Source organism: Sturnira hondurensis, unplaced genomic scaffold (genome assembly GCF_014824575.4).
Source record: "Sturnira hondurensis isolate 20B ecotype Veracruz unplaced genomic scaffold, ASM1482457v3 Scaffold0021971, whole genome shotgun sequence".
NCBI lineage: Eukaryota > Metazoa > Chordata > Mammalia > Chiroptera > Phyllostomidae > Sturnira > Sturnira hondurensis.
Window position 1 is genome coordinate 1,058,413 of NW_028094602.1, and position 17,947 is coordinate 1,076,359.

At 45.5% G+C, this 17,947-nt stretch overlaps 1 protein-coding gene across 1 annotated transcript in view; it reads left to right on the plus strand.

Annotated features, from left to right (window-relative positions):
• The window catches only part of CHCHD6 (coiled-coil-helix-coiled-coil-helix domain containing 6), a 337,874-nt gene that overhangs the window by 272,306 nt on the left and 47,621 nt on the right, over positions 1–17,947 (plus strand). Inside the window, 1 exon segment of the mRNA XM_037034052.1 lies at positions 6,150–6,220. Coding sequence (XP_036889947.1) covers positions 6,150–6,220 — 71 coding nt within the window.

The window sequence follows — 17,947 nt, forward strand, 5'->3', positions numbered from 1 at the left end:
TTTTTCCATTTTTTCCCTCTCCTTAAATTAGCATTCCTGGGAGATTTGGGAAGCTTCTATAATTTAGATGGTGAGATCTGTATCTCCCTGGATGACTGGCGCAGAGCATGTTGACAGCACCTGAGCTTGATTCTCAGATTCTGGGACTTCCTTGAGCCCTTACCCCTGGGCCTTTCCCCAGCTACACTGATTCACTGGGAATCCTCCCTGACCCCAGGCAGGTAGGGTCCTAGGCTTCACAGTTTTCTATATGTGTCCTTTCCACCTGGCAAGGTGTACACATTCCTACCTTAAAGCATTGCTCTGGGTTTCAGGGGGGCATCTTGTTGGGAGGATCCTGCTACAGCACCTGGCTTAAGTGGATTTTGGAACCTTGTGAGCAATGTGCTTGTGCCCACAGAAAAGAACCAGTGGGTGTTGCTCTTATCTTCTCCCAAGCATTTGTTAAAATGCTCTCACTTTGGGGGAAAAGGCCCAAGTTCCAGATTCTCTCTTAACCCCTGCAGCCCCCTCTCTGCTAGGCTCTCAGTTGCTTCTGAGCCATGGTTACACCCTGTGTCCCTCACAGGGCTGTTTCCAAACCTGGCTTGTCATTAGTGCCCCTGGAGTGGAGCACCAGTACAGAGTGGCAGCCCAGCAAACTTTCTCAATTGACTAAGCAAATGACCATGTCCTTATAGTGGTTTTGGATTTTCCAGTGGTTATGACCCCTATTTCCATTTACTCAAAACTTTATTGAGGGCCTACTATGTGCCAGGCAGTGTGAGAGGCTCTGGGGTTAGATGAGCAAACAAGACATGTGAAAATCCCTCCCTTTGGGGAGTTTTCATCCTCAAGTAACTTTCCCTTACTCTTTCAGCACTTCCAGGTCTCCCAGAAGTATTCCTTGGTTGATATATATTTGGGTGCTAAGCTCTTGAAACATGAATTGAGTTTTCCCTGTGCTGGGCACTATTCTGAGCATTTTGTGTGCATTATCTTATTGCATCTATACCACTTCCAACAAAACTGTATGAAAGAGGCTTTATTAATGTCCTCATTTTATAGATGAGAAGCCAAGGAGGCAGACACCCAGTCTGGATGCTGGCCCACATTTACATGCTCATGGGAACAGGGTCCTAGTTCAGCCCATTTGACTCCAGGGCCCATATGCATCCTCACTGCCCCAGGTGGCCTCTCACTTGATCCTAACATGCTTGTTAGACCTTAATTCTGTCTTTCTGTTGAACTGAAATGCCTCATAGAATCTTCATGTCCCATGACACCCAGTATAGGTATATGTCTGTCAGGGCTGCCAAGTTCTCAAGTCATTCCTTTGCAGGTTGTCAGAATGAGCGTGGTTGTCTTCTTGTCCTCAATCTCCCACATCTGCTTGAGGAATGGGCTAGTGGGTTAAGCAGGCCTTGCACCTCCTGTATTGCAGATTTTCAAGTGAGGGCAGCAGAACCATTTCCTTGGCCTACCACAACTGTTTCCCTGTCCTCCCCTTCTGAGACTTCTTACTGTGGTTCCCCTCACCCTTGCACTCTTTTTTGATCTTGCAAATTCAAACCCTTGGAGAAATCAGACAGTATGAAATATGAAAACTGCTTGGGAAGTAATTGAAGAAACACTGCAACTTTTGAAACCCATAGAGATAACACACCTTCTTGCTCATGCTATTTAATTTTTAATGGCAGATTTAATTAATGGAAATCAGGTGTTCTGGTTTCAAATGTGCATACAGAGCAGCTAGAGAAGGAGGAGGAAGGAGGAGGGGTGCCATTTATAGGGCAGAGAAAAAGACTCCAAAATCAGGAATCAAAAGAGTCTGCTGGGAAAGAAAAATTCTCCAGAAATAACAGTTCATGATCAGTGACTGTTAATTAATGTGTGCAGATTTAGTACAGTGCATTTCAGAAGGATCTCCCAGTGACTTATGAATGGGTAATAGGTCTCCTTGTCAGGCACAGATGCTGTGGGATCGTGCTGTGGGGACCCAGGTGCTCCCCTGGTACTGCACTCCAATATCCACACTGCTGCCAGAATATTCTTTCTGAAATACAAATCAACCCTGCCACTCCCTTGCTTAAAAAAGAAAACCTTTGTTCCCCACTCATTGACTATGGGCTGAGGTCCAGGCTTTCAGCCTTCAGTTGAGACCCCAGCTTTCCCCCTTGCCTCACTGGGTCCCAAGGACTTTCCCAAGAAAGTCCCAGTACTTTCTTCCCAGCTCCTTCCCTTGCTGTAGTACCTGATGGGACTATAGCACCTACCAAGGGGTACCCCTCATGCTCCCTCTTGCTTTTACATGACTCCCTCATTATTGGCTCATTTCCGCTTATCCTATAAGACTCAGTTTAACGTGGATGTACCCTTTGATCCATGAATCTGACGCTAGAATGTACCTTCAGACATACTCACCAGAGCACCAAGGTATAGGTGTCATGATACTATGTTTCAGCATGTAATAGCCAAAGATGGGAAACAGCCTAATGTGCATGGTGGTGAACTGCTAATGTGAGCTGTGGGACACCAAGTTCTACAGTGGGATATTATTCAGCAAGTAAATGTATGAGGCCTCCAAGAAGTAAGTGAAGAGATTAGGAGAGGCATGTCAGAAGTGGTGCCAGAAGGGGGTGTACATACCCGAGCCCACTCAGGCATGCACACACGAATGAGGATCAAGTACTGAGATCCAGACTATTGAAAAGCTTACTGGTCACCAAATACCTACCCTCTGTCCTTTCTTTGTTTTTTTTTTTTAAAGATTATATTCATTTATTTTTTAGAGAGGAAAAGGGAAAGAAACAGCAATGTGTTGTTGCCTCCTGGACAACCCCCACTGGGGACCCTGCCCACTCCCAGGCACATGCCCTAGACTGGGAATCGAACCAGCGACCCTTTGACTCACAGGCCAGCACTCAACCACTGAGCCACACCAGCCAGGGCTCTTTTTTGCCTTTTTAAAGTGTGTGCTGTGTTGTTTGTTCAAACATTATCTAATGTAAAAGAAGAAAAAGGAGGAGAAAGATTTACACCTCTGTTAGCTCCTAAGAAGCCAGGCTAATGGTCTATCTCAGGCTGTCCTTTCTGGTGCCTCCACATCACCTGGGATGACTGCCCAAATGTCCACTGTAATTGTGATGTTGCTTTGACTGCAAGCCCCATGAGGCCTGGGAGCAGGTTCATTTGTCTCAATACTCACTGAGTTCCCAGTATGAATGCCAGTGGCTCCAGTCCTTTACAAGCCGATGATAATTGTGTGGTCTTGAAGTCTGCAAAGTGCCCTGCTATTTCCAGAAGAGGGTTCTGGGTGCTCTTTAGAAGCCTCAGGAAGGTGCAGGAAGCCTTTGTGAACACAGGAAGCCAGCTCAGCACTTCCAAGGTTTGACCAGGACCTTCATGTACCAAGAAAGCAGCAATGGGGTATTCCACACTGGCCCATCAGAACCAGGTCTGCTTAGGCAGATTAGATGACAGAGTGAGTGGGTCAGGGGAGGAAGGGAACTTCCTCTGAGTCATTCTGCAAAACAATAGAGGAAGCTGCAGTGGGGTAATCACAACCACTTTCTTGGCCTGTGGGCACATCCTGTGACAAATCTTGCTGACCACATGTTCAGTCTGAGCTTGTGGTCAACTGACCACTTACCATGTTCACCCTTGCCAGGCTGTGTTCCTGGAAATACAAGGTCAGAGCAAAGGCGGTGAGCTTTCTGTCAGCCCACAGTATGGCGGGCCCCTCTGGGACATGGAGACTCCTTAGGAAAGGAACATTGACAAATGGTGGAGCTCAGAAAATGGAGCCTGACACTTTTCCGAAGAGGAGAAGGCCTGAATTGTGAGGCTGTCTTGCAGAAAAGGAAACAGACTGGGATCAGTTGAGGGGTGCTTAGGGAAGGTACATGTTAGCTTTAGAAGGTTCCATGATGCAATGATAGTGACTACTGTGGATAGGGAAGGTATCCTGAGCCAGGCACCACTGGGCATGGTCTCTCAGCACCCTGTGAGGAAGGGAGTATCCTGTCCAATAGCTAGGAAACAAGGCTCAAGGAAGTACATGACCCAAAGAACACAAACATCATGTGCCAAAAGTGTGGGTCTCTGGACTGTGCAGTCTTTTGTGAAGATCTATGAACTGGAGGTACAAACTGAGTCTCAGCAATCCCCATCAGGGTGTCACAGAACCTCTCTCTACTCAGAGTAGAGATGAGGCCCTGATTTCACTCATGTCTGTCCTTACTCCCTTGCCTGGAACTGTCAGTGTTGGATGAATGTCAGGCTGGTTGAGGAAAAATCAGCTTCTCTTGGCTAGAACATCCAGCTCCAGAGAGAAATATGCTGAGCAACTCAGAGTGAGCACATACCTGTGGGAGCCAGGGTAGCCTGGCTGTGAGGGAAGGAGAACCCCACTTTATTTTGTACCTGTCATATGGTGGCAGCTTTCTCATCCAGCTATGTGCCTGATGATCATTCTAGGGAAGGTGTCAGCTATCTCCCAGTTCGGAGATGAGGACATAAGCCAGGAAGAGGCAGTGTGACCTGCCCAGGCTCACTCAGTAGCTGGGAGTAGAAGGCCTGGCACTGGCCTCACTCCAGCACTATCCAGAGCAGAGTTTTTACACTGTGGTTCCTGCCCCAAGTGTGCTCCCTTGGGAACAGCGTTCCACATTTATCTCCCACTTGGCTCTTCCCTTAGATTGTGGTACAGGCATGGGGAAAAGGGTACATCTGTGTCCATATTCCTCCTTCGATGTCTTGTTGGTCCTAGGAGAGGTGCTTCCTGCCCCACCTTGGTCATCTTCCCTGAAGATGGGTGATGGGGCAAGGTGCTTTTCCTGCCTGGCTCTGATCTGGGCACTTGCTACCTTCTTCATCCCATCTAAGGAGAGGTTCATTCCCCTCAAGTCAAGCTATCTGACTGCTATCTTGTCATCCTCTCTGGGGAGGTCTGACTGCCAACCTTGTCTTGGGTAGTCTTGTGGGTGATTTCATCCTTAAGACTGTTTTCTGCAAGTCAGTCTACTAGTCACAAGCCTCATGGTTCTCTGCAAAAAGCAATGGTGGCAGGTGGGGATAGCTGGTACATTTCCTCTGGTCTCCTTGGGGAAATAAGTGGAGAGTGCTGGATTCTGGGCCTGTAGCCTGGAGCAATTTCCCTCTGAGACACAAAGAGGGGGAGTGACCCACAGTCACACTTTGGTGGCCCCTAGAGTTCAGTCCAACTCTACCTTGTTGCAAACCTGGCTGTCCCCACACCAACCTGGTTCTGTACATGTTCACTCACTAGGCAACCTCAGGAAGGATGTGTGTGCCTTTAGAACCACCTTGCAAGGCTCTGGCTGGGCAGTCACAATGCGGAGAAGCACCTTGGTCTTGGCAGGCAGCTGGGCTCATGCCTGACTCAGGATCGGACATCTGGACTATAGCCCTGACACAGCCACTTGTGTGACTTTGGGTTAGTTGCTTCAACTCTCTGGGCAACAGACTCTACTTATAAAATAAGGCTTGAACCAGATTCAGACTCAGCAAACTTTTTCTTTAAGAATGGTAAGTAATTTAGGCTTTACAGGCCATACAGTCTCTGTTGCAGCCACTAAACTTGGCCATTGCAGCACAGAAGCAGCCACAAATAATGTGTAAACAAATCCTGAGTATGACCGTTTTCCAATAAAACTTAATTTACCAAACCAGGTGGCAGGCAGGGTGGCAGGTGGGTGGTGGGTTTCTGACCCATGCACTAGAGCAGGGGCATCAAATTCATTTTCACCAGGGGCCACATCAGCCTCACATTTGCCTTCAAAGGGCCAAGTATAATTTTAGGGCTGTATAAATGTAACTACTCCTTAACTAGAGGGAAGGAGCTCGGCACTGCTGCCAGGTAGAAACAAGGTGGAGGGCTAGACTGTATAAAACAAGGTGGAGGGCCGGATTTGGCCTGTGGGCCTTTTGTTTGCCACCTATGCACTAGAGAATCTATGTCCTTCTATCCTTTGCTCCTGTGGGATTCTGTTACTATGGTTGGTCCAGAGTGGGAGCTAGACATAAGCTATGGATCAACCACCAGTCTACTTTGATGCTGATCAAGAAATTAACATCTGTCAATTTTTTTGAAGGGGCTAGAGGGAAATTTTAGTCTTTGGTAACCAGCTGTGTTTTTCTCTTTGTAGAGTGCTGAGATGTATAAACTATTTTCACGGCAATTCCATGAGGCAGCTTCAAAAATGGAGGGCACAATAAAGTAAGAATTTTTTTCTTATTCTTCATAAACTTAGCCTGTATTTGTAAAAAAAAAAAAAAATTCCCATACATGAGTTGAAACTCAGAGCCACCTTCCTAATTTCAAATTTCTATAATAACACAGACGTCCATCTGTCACTCAGTTCTCTCACCTGGATCTGAGACAACCATTGATCATCTGTAATTGGCCACATGATCTCTTCTTCCCTAGCAACCTGGCAAATGGGAGTGTGACTGCAGCAGACTGGCTGGGCTATTTCAGGCTGTAAGCCAGCCCAGGAGCTGGCCATCAGGCCCCCAGGAAAGGCAAGGAAAGGGTGCTGCTTATCTCCATTTGTGAAGGTGGTTTTCAGGAGGTGGGGGTGGTCTATTCCCTGTAGGCACCCCTGGGTGCCTGGCCCTTTGCTACAACCTCTTGTATGCTGACACTAAAGGAGGCCCCTGTTTTACTCCCGGAACGACTAGGGCTAGGGATACTGATGGTTTGCTCCAGTCACATAGTGCTGCTGAGAGCAGCATTCTGTTCCCCCATCTGTTGTGCTCCTATACAACCTGCTGCGCCAAAGCAGAAGACCACAGAACCCCACAGTATTCCCTTGTTCCCTCACATACCATCATTATGTTCTGTAAATGTTAATTATTAACTAATACTGTATCCACCAATGTAAAACAAGTATGTGTCTCTCTGGTTTACTTTTTTATCCAGTCCCGGAGATTTCCTTGCTTTGCTTTCTCCTGCCCCCTTCATCTACCACCAATGGATTTCATGTAACCCTTCTTATATTTCCTCCTTTGATGCTAGTGTGTATAATAAACTGCAAAACTGCCATTCTCCAGAGCATTTTTCTCAATTCTTTGAGAGTTTGCTTGATGACAACTGTCATCAGTTTTGCTCAAATAAAGTCATAAAAAATTCTCTACAGGTTTGGATGTTAAGTCACACTATACCAACATAGTTGACATCATAGGTCTACTTTCTATGTGGTATCTCACTCAAAGCTTTAAAGGGTTCATTCCTCTAAGTTTTGGAGACAGGGAAACTAGAGAAGTTAAGTGACTTGCCCAAGGGTACAGAGCCAATCAGAAGCAGGGCTAAGGTGTGATTCCAGGTCAGCCTTACTCCAAAGCCCAGACAGGCTCTTAGCTCCATCCTGCCGATCATCTTATGTGCAGAGGAGACCTTCAAGGAACAGGTTAAATGCAAAGACAAATAGTGAAGAACAGTGGCTTCATAGCAGTCTCAGCTAAGCTTGACCCAGCCCTGTAAGTAACCACATATGACCATGGGCAACCACTGTAACTTCAGTTCTCCATCTGTGAAATGGAACCAACAATAATAAATGAGAGCATGTGGTTGAAGTGCCTAAAGAGCACCTATCAGTTAGTACTATGCTTAGTAAGTAAGTCATTATCAGGGATGTTGCAAACAAATAACCAGTCCTTCACTCAGATTAAAAATATACTCATGCAAGCTCTCCTTTGCCTTTAGAGGATAATATGAGGATGAGAAAGAATATGGAAGTAGGGTCAAATTCACTAAGCCCAGGACCAGGAAGCCAGAAGACCTAACTTTCAGGACTGTGGGCCACATGGCATGTGACAAAATGCATGGTCAGTGACTACACAGCTTCCTGGCCTCTCCCCAGAGCTTCTCCCCACCAGCAGTTGGTTTATGATGAGACCAGGCTGTGGATTTGGCATTGCTTCCCCACAGACACTTCAGGGAGTGGGCCAGGGTGAGGAGCTAACTCAATTTTGCCCTTTCCAGGAGTTACATTACTCCAGTGGCTGTCACCCATCCACTTCTGGGGTGTGATTGCTTTCCAAACTCTTGCTCTCACTGATTGTGATTCTGAGTATTTGTCAGGCCCAGGTGAGCCTCATGGACCCTCTTTGGGAAGACAGGAGCTTCTGTGTGTGGTGTGGCCTACATATCCTGAGAAGGCAGCTGAAGATTCCATTCCTCAGGGTTCACATAGCTAACGGCACTCACTTGGACCCAGGCTCTGTGGGATACCAATGGGAAGGCATGAGGCCTTCCTCATTTTCATCTGCCCACTGGGTAGTTCTTCCAAGTCTCCTATCACTACTGCAGGACTCAAACTCTTCCAAGATAACTGTTTTCTCTTTCCCAAACTGGCTCTTTAGTCAGTTTTCCCGCAAGCCGGCAGTGTTTTACCCCAGCTTCAGATGTCCTGTGTATACCCTAGGCCTATACTGCCTCTGCATCTGCCCCTGGCCCTCTTGGTTTCTCACAGGTTTTTCATCATCAGCTGTTTTTACAAGCAATGTGTCACCTCCCAGTCACCCAGACCTCCTGTTTCCTTCTTGTGGCATCGGACACAAATGCTCAGCACTCTGCACTGGGACTGGTTTGCTTGGAAGTTAACCCTGACTCACCCTTGAAAGGGACAGACCCATGAGGGAGGAGAAGGGAGTTGGTCAGAGCCTCTGGTTACTTTATGAAGGTCTACCAGGTCCACAGACACCATCTTCACACAAAGACACAGAGCACAAGGCCTGACTGTCTCTTCCCCACAGGAACCCCTCAGATCTTCTCATGACCTTCACCCTAAACTAAGCAGAACTGCATCTGTATTAGATACAATGCATGGAATCTCCTGGAAAAGGTGATTCCTCTGTTATTTCAAAGGTATTTTCTTAGATGCAAAAAGACCATAGGCTCACTTAAGGTGAAGACTGACCTTTATCAAGGAATGTACAGGCCTAAGACTTAACTACCTGCCAGGGCCCGCTTTTAGTTAGGAATTTTAATAGACAACCCATCCTATTGTTTTTTAGTGAAAAGGAAGTTATTCCACAGGATTGTGAGGAAAACATTCAGAGGACCATGCACAGCAGATTGTGTTGTGGCATGGTTTATTCAGGTGAAAACAAAGCTGCCTATTGGGTTTCCAATGTCCCATCTGTTTGTCCCACCATGGAAAAAGTCCATCTCTGTCCTTAGCAAGGCCAAAACAAAAGCCAATGTCTATAGTTTCAGCTTCATATTAAGCTTAGTCTTTTGAGCCTGCGCAGTCTGCTACAGGCCCCAATAGCTGCTAGACCCACATGTTCACTTGCTCGGGGAGAAAAAGAACGCATGAATGCATGGAATGAGTGTGTTACTGGGCAGAAGGGGAAAGAGCAGGAAGGTGGGGCAGCCAGGGGAGCACTACTTTGTGCTCCTGGGTTTATATTAGCTTGGTCTCGAGACAGAACAAGTGCTTTTTCAAAAGAAGCAATCAACTTCCCAAGTTTTGACATGCTTTTGATAGATTTATACCCCATAGTTAGACTGACAGGCCTTTTTACTCAAGCACCACCCCCTGTACCCTATAACAATTCCATACCAGAGTGGGGAAGAAAGGAGAGTTAATGCCCTTGATGGAGAAATGCTATGATCCCCTGAGGTGTGAACTGTAGCTTCCTGGTGAAACAAACAGGTTCATTCTCCAGGTTTATTGAGCTTAATGTCTAATTCCTTTTGCTCCAGTAACATTATGTGGTTACTTTTGGTCTCTCAGTTTGTAAGGCCTGCCACACAGGCCTCCCCTGAGCTTGTTAGGTGTACTATGGGGCCCTTTTCTCATCTACAGACCATTACTAATAATGGCAGTCATTCGAATCATTTTCACAGCACCTAGCTTGGCATAGATGGAGCAGATGTAATAAATAGAGTTTACCTAAGAAAACATTTTGTCTTTTACCAAACAAGGTAAACAGTAAATAGTGTAGAGTTAATTTTTTTTTTTTTTGTATTTAAACATTGGGGGTGGGGCTAGAATCCTTGATTGGGAGATTTCCTGGATTAGCAAACAGTTGTAAATTGCACTGTAAATGCCACAGGAATTAGTGCCAACTGCTGTCAGCAATAATATTGGAGAGTTTCCTTCCAAGACAGTGAGCATCTTTTAACAACTTTGAGTAAACTGAATGGTTACTTACATGGTCAATTAATGTCCATGTATTCACATATTTATTTAACACACATGTATAAAGCATCTGCTATTGTTACCAGGAAGGGGACCTGGCCCTGAGCAGTTCTATCTAGGGCCAGCCAGTAGTGACTGGGCTCTTGACTTTGTTTAGGAAACATTTCACAACATGAGTCCAGGTGATTTCAAAAGTATGTTTATTAAGGCTGGGGACAGTGAAACAAGAAAGCCACGGGAGAGCCACGGGAGAGCCACGGCAGCAGGGCTGCCTTGGCTCTCTGGAAATGTTATAGGAAAGAAATGAACCTAGGCAGGGCTGCTTTAGCTCACGGGAAAATCAGACAAGAGGGGGCCTAGGGGACAGGTTCAGGGGGTTACCTGGGATGAACTGCCACTGCCCATTGCTTCCTGGCTGCAAGTCTCATGGGGTCCCTTAAAGTTTAGGAGATGTGTGCCTGTGAGAGAAGAAGAGGGGGAGGACAAAGGAATGGGTGTGCTCCTAGAAGAGACAGTGCACATGGGGACCTTTGTTTTGAGGAGTTTTAAAGACTAGGACTTTAAGGGAGGTCATAGGGGAGGATCTCAATACAATGTTCATCAGTTTTATGCTGATGTGCCAAAAATGAGATTTATTCCCTTAACTTCATCTGTCCTTGAATGTCATTGGCAAATGGCACTAATTGAATTTCTGCTATCTCCCTGAGTAGAGTGATTTAAGCTATTTACCCTCTGGTTGGGAAGAAGATACAAACCTTGTTCTTCTTGTTTTGCTGGTCTTGATTCTCTCTCTTTTTTTGTTGTTCAAGTACAGTTGTATCCATTTTCCCCCACCAGTTCTCCCCTCACCACCCATCCCCACGTCCTCATTCCTATCCTGCTTTGGCCTTGTCCATGTGTCCTTCATACATGTTCCTTGAGACCCTTCCTCCTTTTTCCCTGTTATCCCTGCCCTCCTCCCCTCTGGTTACTGTCAGTTTGTTCTTTATTTCAATGTCTCTGGTTATATTTTCCTTACTTGTTTGTTTTGTTGATTAGGTTCCACTTATAGGTGAGATCATATGGTATTTGTCTTTTATCTCCTGGTTTATTTCACTTAGCATAATGCTCTCCAGATCAATCAATGCTATAGCAAAGGGTAGAAGCTTCTTCTTTCTTTCTGCTGCATAGTAGTCCATTGTGAAAATATACCATAGTTTTCTGATCCACTCATTTACTGACGGGCAGAATGATATCAAACAATGACAATTTGACAAATCCTTCTTGCTCGTAAATTGAACATCTCTGATGATGTCACAAACCCAGTTTAACTTCTAAGTGAAAACAAAACTTTGAAGACTGTTAGCTGCACTAGACCAACATCCACCACTGAACACTGTGATTTTTCTTATAGCTGATGTGGACACCTGCCCACAGTGTCCAAGTCATTATGGATGAAATGGGACATTCACACGAACTACCGAGTCCTGTGGAGGAAAAGGGCAGGCATGGTTTTTCTCTCAAGGGGAGCAAAACCCGAGGCCCTTGCCAGGACCGGCCTTTATTGGGTTTCTTGGCACTTGACATGATGGTCCTCATTTACTATGCACAGGTTGCTTTAGGTGGTTACCTTTTACAGAAAACAAAGGAGAGGATACTGGTAATCACATCACAGAAGAGGGATATTTGCAAATAAAAAGGCAAGACTGGTTGAATGGGTTACACTGTTCCTTGGAAGGTTTAGCATGGTTTTCAGAAGTTACTTTGCAGTAAATGTTTGCCACAAATCTGGGTGAGGGAGTTTTTAGCAAGAAACAAGACTCAAAGTGGCCTAGGTACATAGCAGGCCTGATCCCCCATGGGAGAATCTATCCATGGGTGAGGGTGCTGTGCCTCTCCTACTGGGATCCAGGCCCATGCCACGCAGAACAGTCTCCTACATATAAGACAATTTTTCTCCTTAAGATCACCCTCATTGCCCTCAAAGGGACTGCATTAAGTCCAGTTTTAATTTTTGCCTGTTCATTTGGATAAACACACAAGAGCAATAATCAATCACCTAGGATTCTTAAGTCTGCTTTGGTGTTCCTTAAACATGGAACCTTTAGATCAAGTCTTGATCTACCCTTCAGGGCACAGAAGCCAAGCCACACACCTACCATCCAGCTTTGCCTGAAATACCTGCTTCCCTCAAATCCTTGAGGTTCCTGTTGTGTGTCAAGGTTCCTCTTTGCCATCTTTCAAGAAAACAACCTTCATACCTTTGTAGGAGGGTGCAGCCAGGGGGCCCACAGAAGGATCTGTAATGGGGTCCAGAACTCAGGGTGTCTGGGAAATATTAAAAATATGAGATGTCCTCACCCCCACAAGTCTGAGCTGGGGGGATGGGATACATGGAGCAGGGCTATTGAGTTGTTTTGCATAGCAACAGTTTTGCAGATAACCTCTAGAATGGTTATTTAACATGTCTATAACCTTTAACTGGTTTCATAGATATGTTAAATAACTGGCATGCTTTGAGCCGGGGAGAAGGGAGTGACTTCCACCCAAGATGTAACTGGGAGGCAACTCCCCAGCCCCTCTTACAGTGCCTGCTGAGAGCTTGGAGATGATTGGCTCCACGCCATGGGGCCATGCCTGCCCAGACTCACTATAGCAGCCCAGTAAAGCTAGAAGGATATGGGAGTCCTGGTGAGTATAGTCAATTATGGGAGGAGTCAGAAATGGGGCTGCAGAGGAAGATTGGCATGGGGATTTAAACGCAGATGCGGCAGCCATTGAGGAGAGAACCATGTACTTTTGACCAGAATGGGGACTCCCACAGCCATGTGAGAGAGAATCACTATGTAGCTTTAGCAGAGAAAGCCACGTGGCTTTGGCCAGAGTGGGGGGACCCCCTGCCCGGCAGCCATGAGAAGAATCATCATGTAGCTTTGGCAGAGAATCACCATGCGGGTTTCTATTTCTTTTCCTGAGATACAGTACCTTGGACTGGGCAAAGGGGGAAAGAAGGACTGTGTATGTTTGTGGGTATTTTAAGGGATTTGGGGATTTTTATGAAGACATTAAGTCATTACTCTTAAGTCTATATAACTTGAATAAATAATTCCTTTCCTTTTCACCAATCTCTAACATGGAGAGCTATAATTCTCTGGTGAAGGGAAAGGTGAACCTAGTACAGGGGGACCCCAGGAGAAGGGGGGGTCAACTAGGTAACATTGTGGAACCCCCTTCCCTGGTGGCGAATCCGGGAAAACCATGGGAGACCATATGTGCAATAGCTTTACAACTACTTGTCACAGTAAAAGCCTGCCAGAACTAGCCAGGAAGGATCTGCCCTATAAGGATAGAGTCCCTCCAGCCCATGAGGTCAATCTCTGCTTGGAGTTGGCCTGCTCTCATGTTCTCTGCTATAAACTCTGGGTGTTTGGTTCAAATCTTTGTTCCGATCACTAAGAACCTGGTTACCTGTGCCCACCTGTGACACCTTCCCTGAAAATACTGCCATGAACCACACAACCAGACACCATACCAGGCCATTTCTCCAGTGGGCTTTTTTGTTAGCTTTGAAAGTCAACCTCAGTTCCTTAAGGCTTTCTGGTAAGAACCAGAATTCAGGGCTGCCTCCCTCAGGCCTGATATTCCAGTCAAAGTCTTGGCTAACAAAACCACCATTGGAAACTGGTCTTGTTGGTTTTATGCAAAGAAGCTTTATGCCATCTTCACAATGCCAGATTCTGGAGGGATCGGGTAGAGAGAAAAATACAAAGCATGAAGGAAAATTCTTGTCCTTCCAATATATATGCACCAAGATTGCATTTCCGTGCTTTATACCTTTTGTTATTTATTTTCTCACTTGATGTTAAGTTTTAACTTTTTCTAGGAAACCTCAGTTTCCTTAAAAAAAAAAAAAACACACAGTAAAGCCAAGTCCAAAGTAAAGACAGAGTTCCAAAAGAAGGTGGGCTGGAACTAGCCTTACAATCTTGTCTCATTTTCCACTGGTCACACTAACCAGTCACACAGGCAACTTTTTTTAGATCCCCAAATGACCCTAAGCTTCACTGGTAGAGGCACTCTCTTGTCTACCAGTGCTTCCACTGGTCCTTTGGCAGAGACCTTACCACTCACCCTAGCTGGTACACCGACCAGCATTCCATGGCACAGTGCCCCAGTGGTAGAGGCATTCTCTTGCCTAACAGTTCCTCACTGGTCTCTTGGCAGAGACATGCTGTCTTGCTCCAAGCCAGATTCCACAGGCACCAAATGACCCTTCCTAGGTCCCAAATGGCCAAGGCATTCTCTCCAACGAGTTTCACAGATAACCTCTTCTAGGTTTCAATGCCAAACAGCAGAGACAGAGGATTCCCGATGTACCCCAAACAGTAAAGTTCCAACCATGCCTCCTTAAGAATAAAAAACAAGCAAAGAGTAACTGTACCCAAGAGTGAGGTTTCCTTTCCCCCATGTTTAGAACTTTTACAACTTTTCTATATACCTTTACTCATTCAGACCTACTCATAACTCACTTCAATTCTTATTTTTTTCCACACTGGGAAGGATAATACTCAAACTCACTATCTGGCAGCTAAAGTCCTTAGATTTACAAGCACAAAAATAAAGTAAAAGAGACATTGTCACCCTGTGTTGGAAGTCACTGTCCTTTTCTGGAAAAGGAATTTCAAATCTCCTTCAGGAGTACAGGTCCAGCTTTCCCTTTTAACATCCACCACAGAAGAAGGGTCTGTGTCCTCTTCAGGCAGCGCCCATTTTGTTGGTGTGGGTGGATCCAGGGCTTGATTCCCATCAGCTTCAGAATGCTTTGTCTACAGGACATTCATAGGGACCATTGAGAAGCTGCTGTTCAGGACCTTGAGTCTTCCAGGTTTTTCATCTGTCTTTGGGTGTGGTTGCTTGCCAGATTAACTATCCACTTAGTTTCCCTATTCCACTTGTCTGGTTTACTAGCTTATCTCACATTTATACAAATGATACAATATGAATAAATCCCCAAAATATTTTTCTGACCAAATGAGCCAGGCACAAGAGTATATACTGTATGATTCCATTTATATAATATTCTAAAAAATTCAAACCTAATCTCTTCCATTTTCCTTTTCTTAGTTTGGGCATTCCCTTCTCCAATGGCCCTCCTCCTTGCAATAAGCACATTGATTGGCACTTAGCGGGTGTTTCCTCCATCTTTTAGGGTCCTGCCTCTTTTTTTTGGTCTGGCCACCCTGTTTCTAAGAACACCATGGCCTGCTTTACCTTCCTTGCTTCCCAGGTATTATAAACTTTAAATGCTATGTCCATTAGCTGTGACATTCATTCCTAATCTCCATCTAAATGCTGGAGTTTCTTTCTGATATCCAGGGCACTTTGCCCAATAAAAGTCATGTTCACCATCCACAGATTCTCTGGTGCCCGTGGATCAGCATCACTGTGCTTCTTATAGGCCTGATTGATCCTCTCTGATAATTCAGAAGAGTCCCCATCTGGTCTTTGTTGAACAGCCAGTATCATATTCAGGCCCTCTTGTTTGGGTACCCCTTTCTTAAGCCCTTCCAGTATGCACCTTCTGTAATGTTCCAGGAAAGATAGTGCCCCATCATTTGAATTCCAGTTAGACTCTGTCAAGGGAATTGCCCAACTGGATTGGGGGTCCCTTTGGGTTCCTTTAGTGGAGACATTGTTCAGTAGCCCAATTTATAACCAGCTGTCTCTCATCCACAGTCAAGAGAGCTGTATATTTGCCTAGTTTGGATGATGAGTGGCAAAAATGGAGGTGATAAGATCTGCCATTTTCTGAGGATCATCCTTATATAAGGGGTTGCAATTCCTCCAAGTCAGTGAGTCTGAAGTGGAGAATGGAGTATGGGCCCCAAAGTAGCCAGCAGGCTGGCCTTGTTGATTTACTCTACCTATGAGATACTGCCTCAGAGGAAACTGGCTTGCTCCAGATAGGTAGGCTCCCTGGACAAATTGGGTGCCCTGATAGGTCTTTGAGGTGGAGACCCATCCCTTGTCATATAGGAGTGGAGCTGTTGGCTCTGTGGTCTCTACTTCAGGGGTAGCTTGTGAAGGGGGTGGTGGTGAGAAAGCCCCTCCTGCAACCCACCCTGTGTCCTCTGGGTTTAGAGCATTGATGAGGTTTATCTCCTCATTCTCCTTCCTGTGCCTTACTGTCAGTGAGAGGTTTTGAGGCCTCTTCTATGCACCATCAGATAGTTCTCTGTCCTTGGTGAAACCCTATTATGCAACAACATAAATGCATTGACATAATGACTTTCATTCCGTCTGTCTAACTGTTGACAATACTGTTTCAATTGCATAACAGTACAATAACTTAGGGAGCCATGCACAGGCCACCTTTCCTCACAATCCAAAACATATGTAGGCCACATAGTATTATAATAATTAATTAATACCTCCTTGGACATTGAATAATGATAATACATGCTCCAGTCTGACAAAATCCTATCCAGGCTCCCTCTAGGAGCCAGCACAGAACTGCCTTTGTTGTCCCAGATTTATAAGTCAAAAGCTATAACCAGAAAAATCCAAGAAACATGAGAACATACAAACAAAACTGGTATCTGCCACTCCATTATTGCAAAGAGTATTCACAAGTAAAACTTCTGCCAACCAATCTCATAAACCATGGTCCCCGCACAATGGCTTCCCCAAAGCAGTCCTCCCCTGGACCTTGTTTCACAGTCCGTCCCTTCCCAGACCTGTTTTCCTTTTCACCAGCCAGGAGTGGGTGGGCAGCCAATGCCTTGAGCAGACATGTAGAAGAATTCCCAGAGACTGAGAAACCCCACAGTCCCACTCTTGGGGTTGACCAGCCACAGGAAACTAGGGTCCTGCCAGAGTCATCATTGCAGTTACTGAACAGCAAGTGGGGTCCTGCTGCCTTGCTACCACCCTCTAGCCAAAATTCCAGAGACCATGTTTTGGTGATAAAGGAAAGAAGTCTTTATTCAAAAGCTACACAGTTTTTTGGAATAACACCTTTCTACATACATTAGTCACTTATAGCTTAAGCCTATCTATTAAAGGCCAAACTCTTTTAACACCAGAGTTCTCATATCATTCCCCATTAGTTTTTTTTTTATTTTTTATTTAACTCTTGTTCAAGTACAGTTTTCTTTCTTGTATTCCCAGCCCTGCTCCCCCTCCAGTGCTCTCCACCTCCCTCCCATCTCCGCCCCCCACCTTAGTTATTGTCCATGTGTCCTTTATACTTGTTCATGTGAGTCCTTCCCCTTTTCCCCTGTGATTCTCTCCACTCTCCCCTCTGGACCCTGTCAGCATGTTCTGTATTTCAGTGTCTTTGGTTTTTAGTTATATTATTTCTATAGGGTTAGTTTACAAATTAAAACAACATAGGATATAAAAGCTACACAATTTTGGAAGAATGGCAGGCTTCTGCCTCAGAGCTCATCCCCCCTAGGACACCCAAAGAAGGATAACCTTGCCACCCTCTGCCAGGCCAGCCCCATCCTAGGTTGCACACCCAGAGTTTCTTCCCATCCCAAATACCGCCCTTTGGGAAATGGAGGATTCCTCTAGGAAAAGAGCCAGAGAACCAGAGAGTCCTTGTTTTATTTTAAATCTTCTGTCACATAATTCTATGAACTTTAGAGGCATTCAGCTTCTTAGCCAATCCTGTCCTAGAAGATTTACCATTGCCTAGGACAACCTTCTCCTGGCCCCTCCCTACTCCTCCTCAGTGATCTGAACAGATCTGTGTTTCAGTTTCTTCTTGAGATCACTTTCTTTCTAACTGAAGGACTCATTTAGTACTT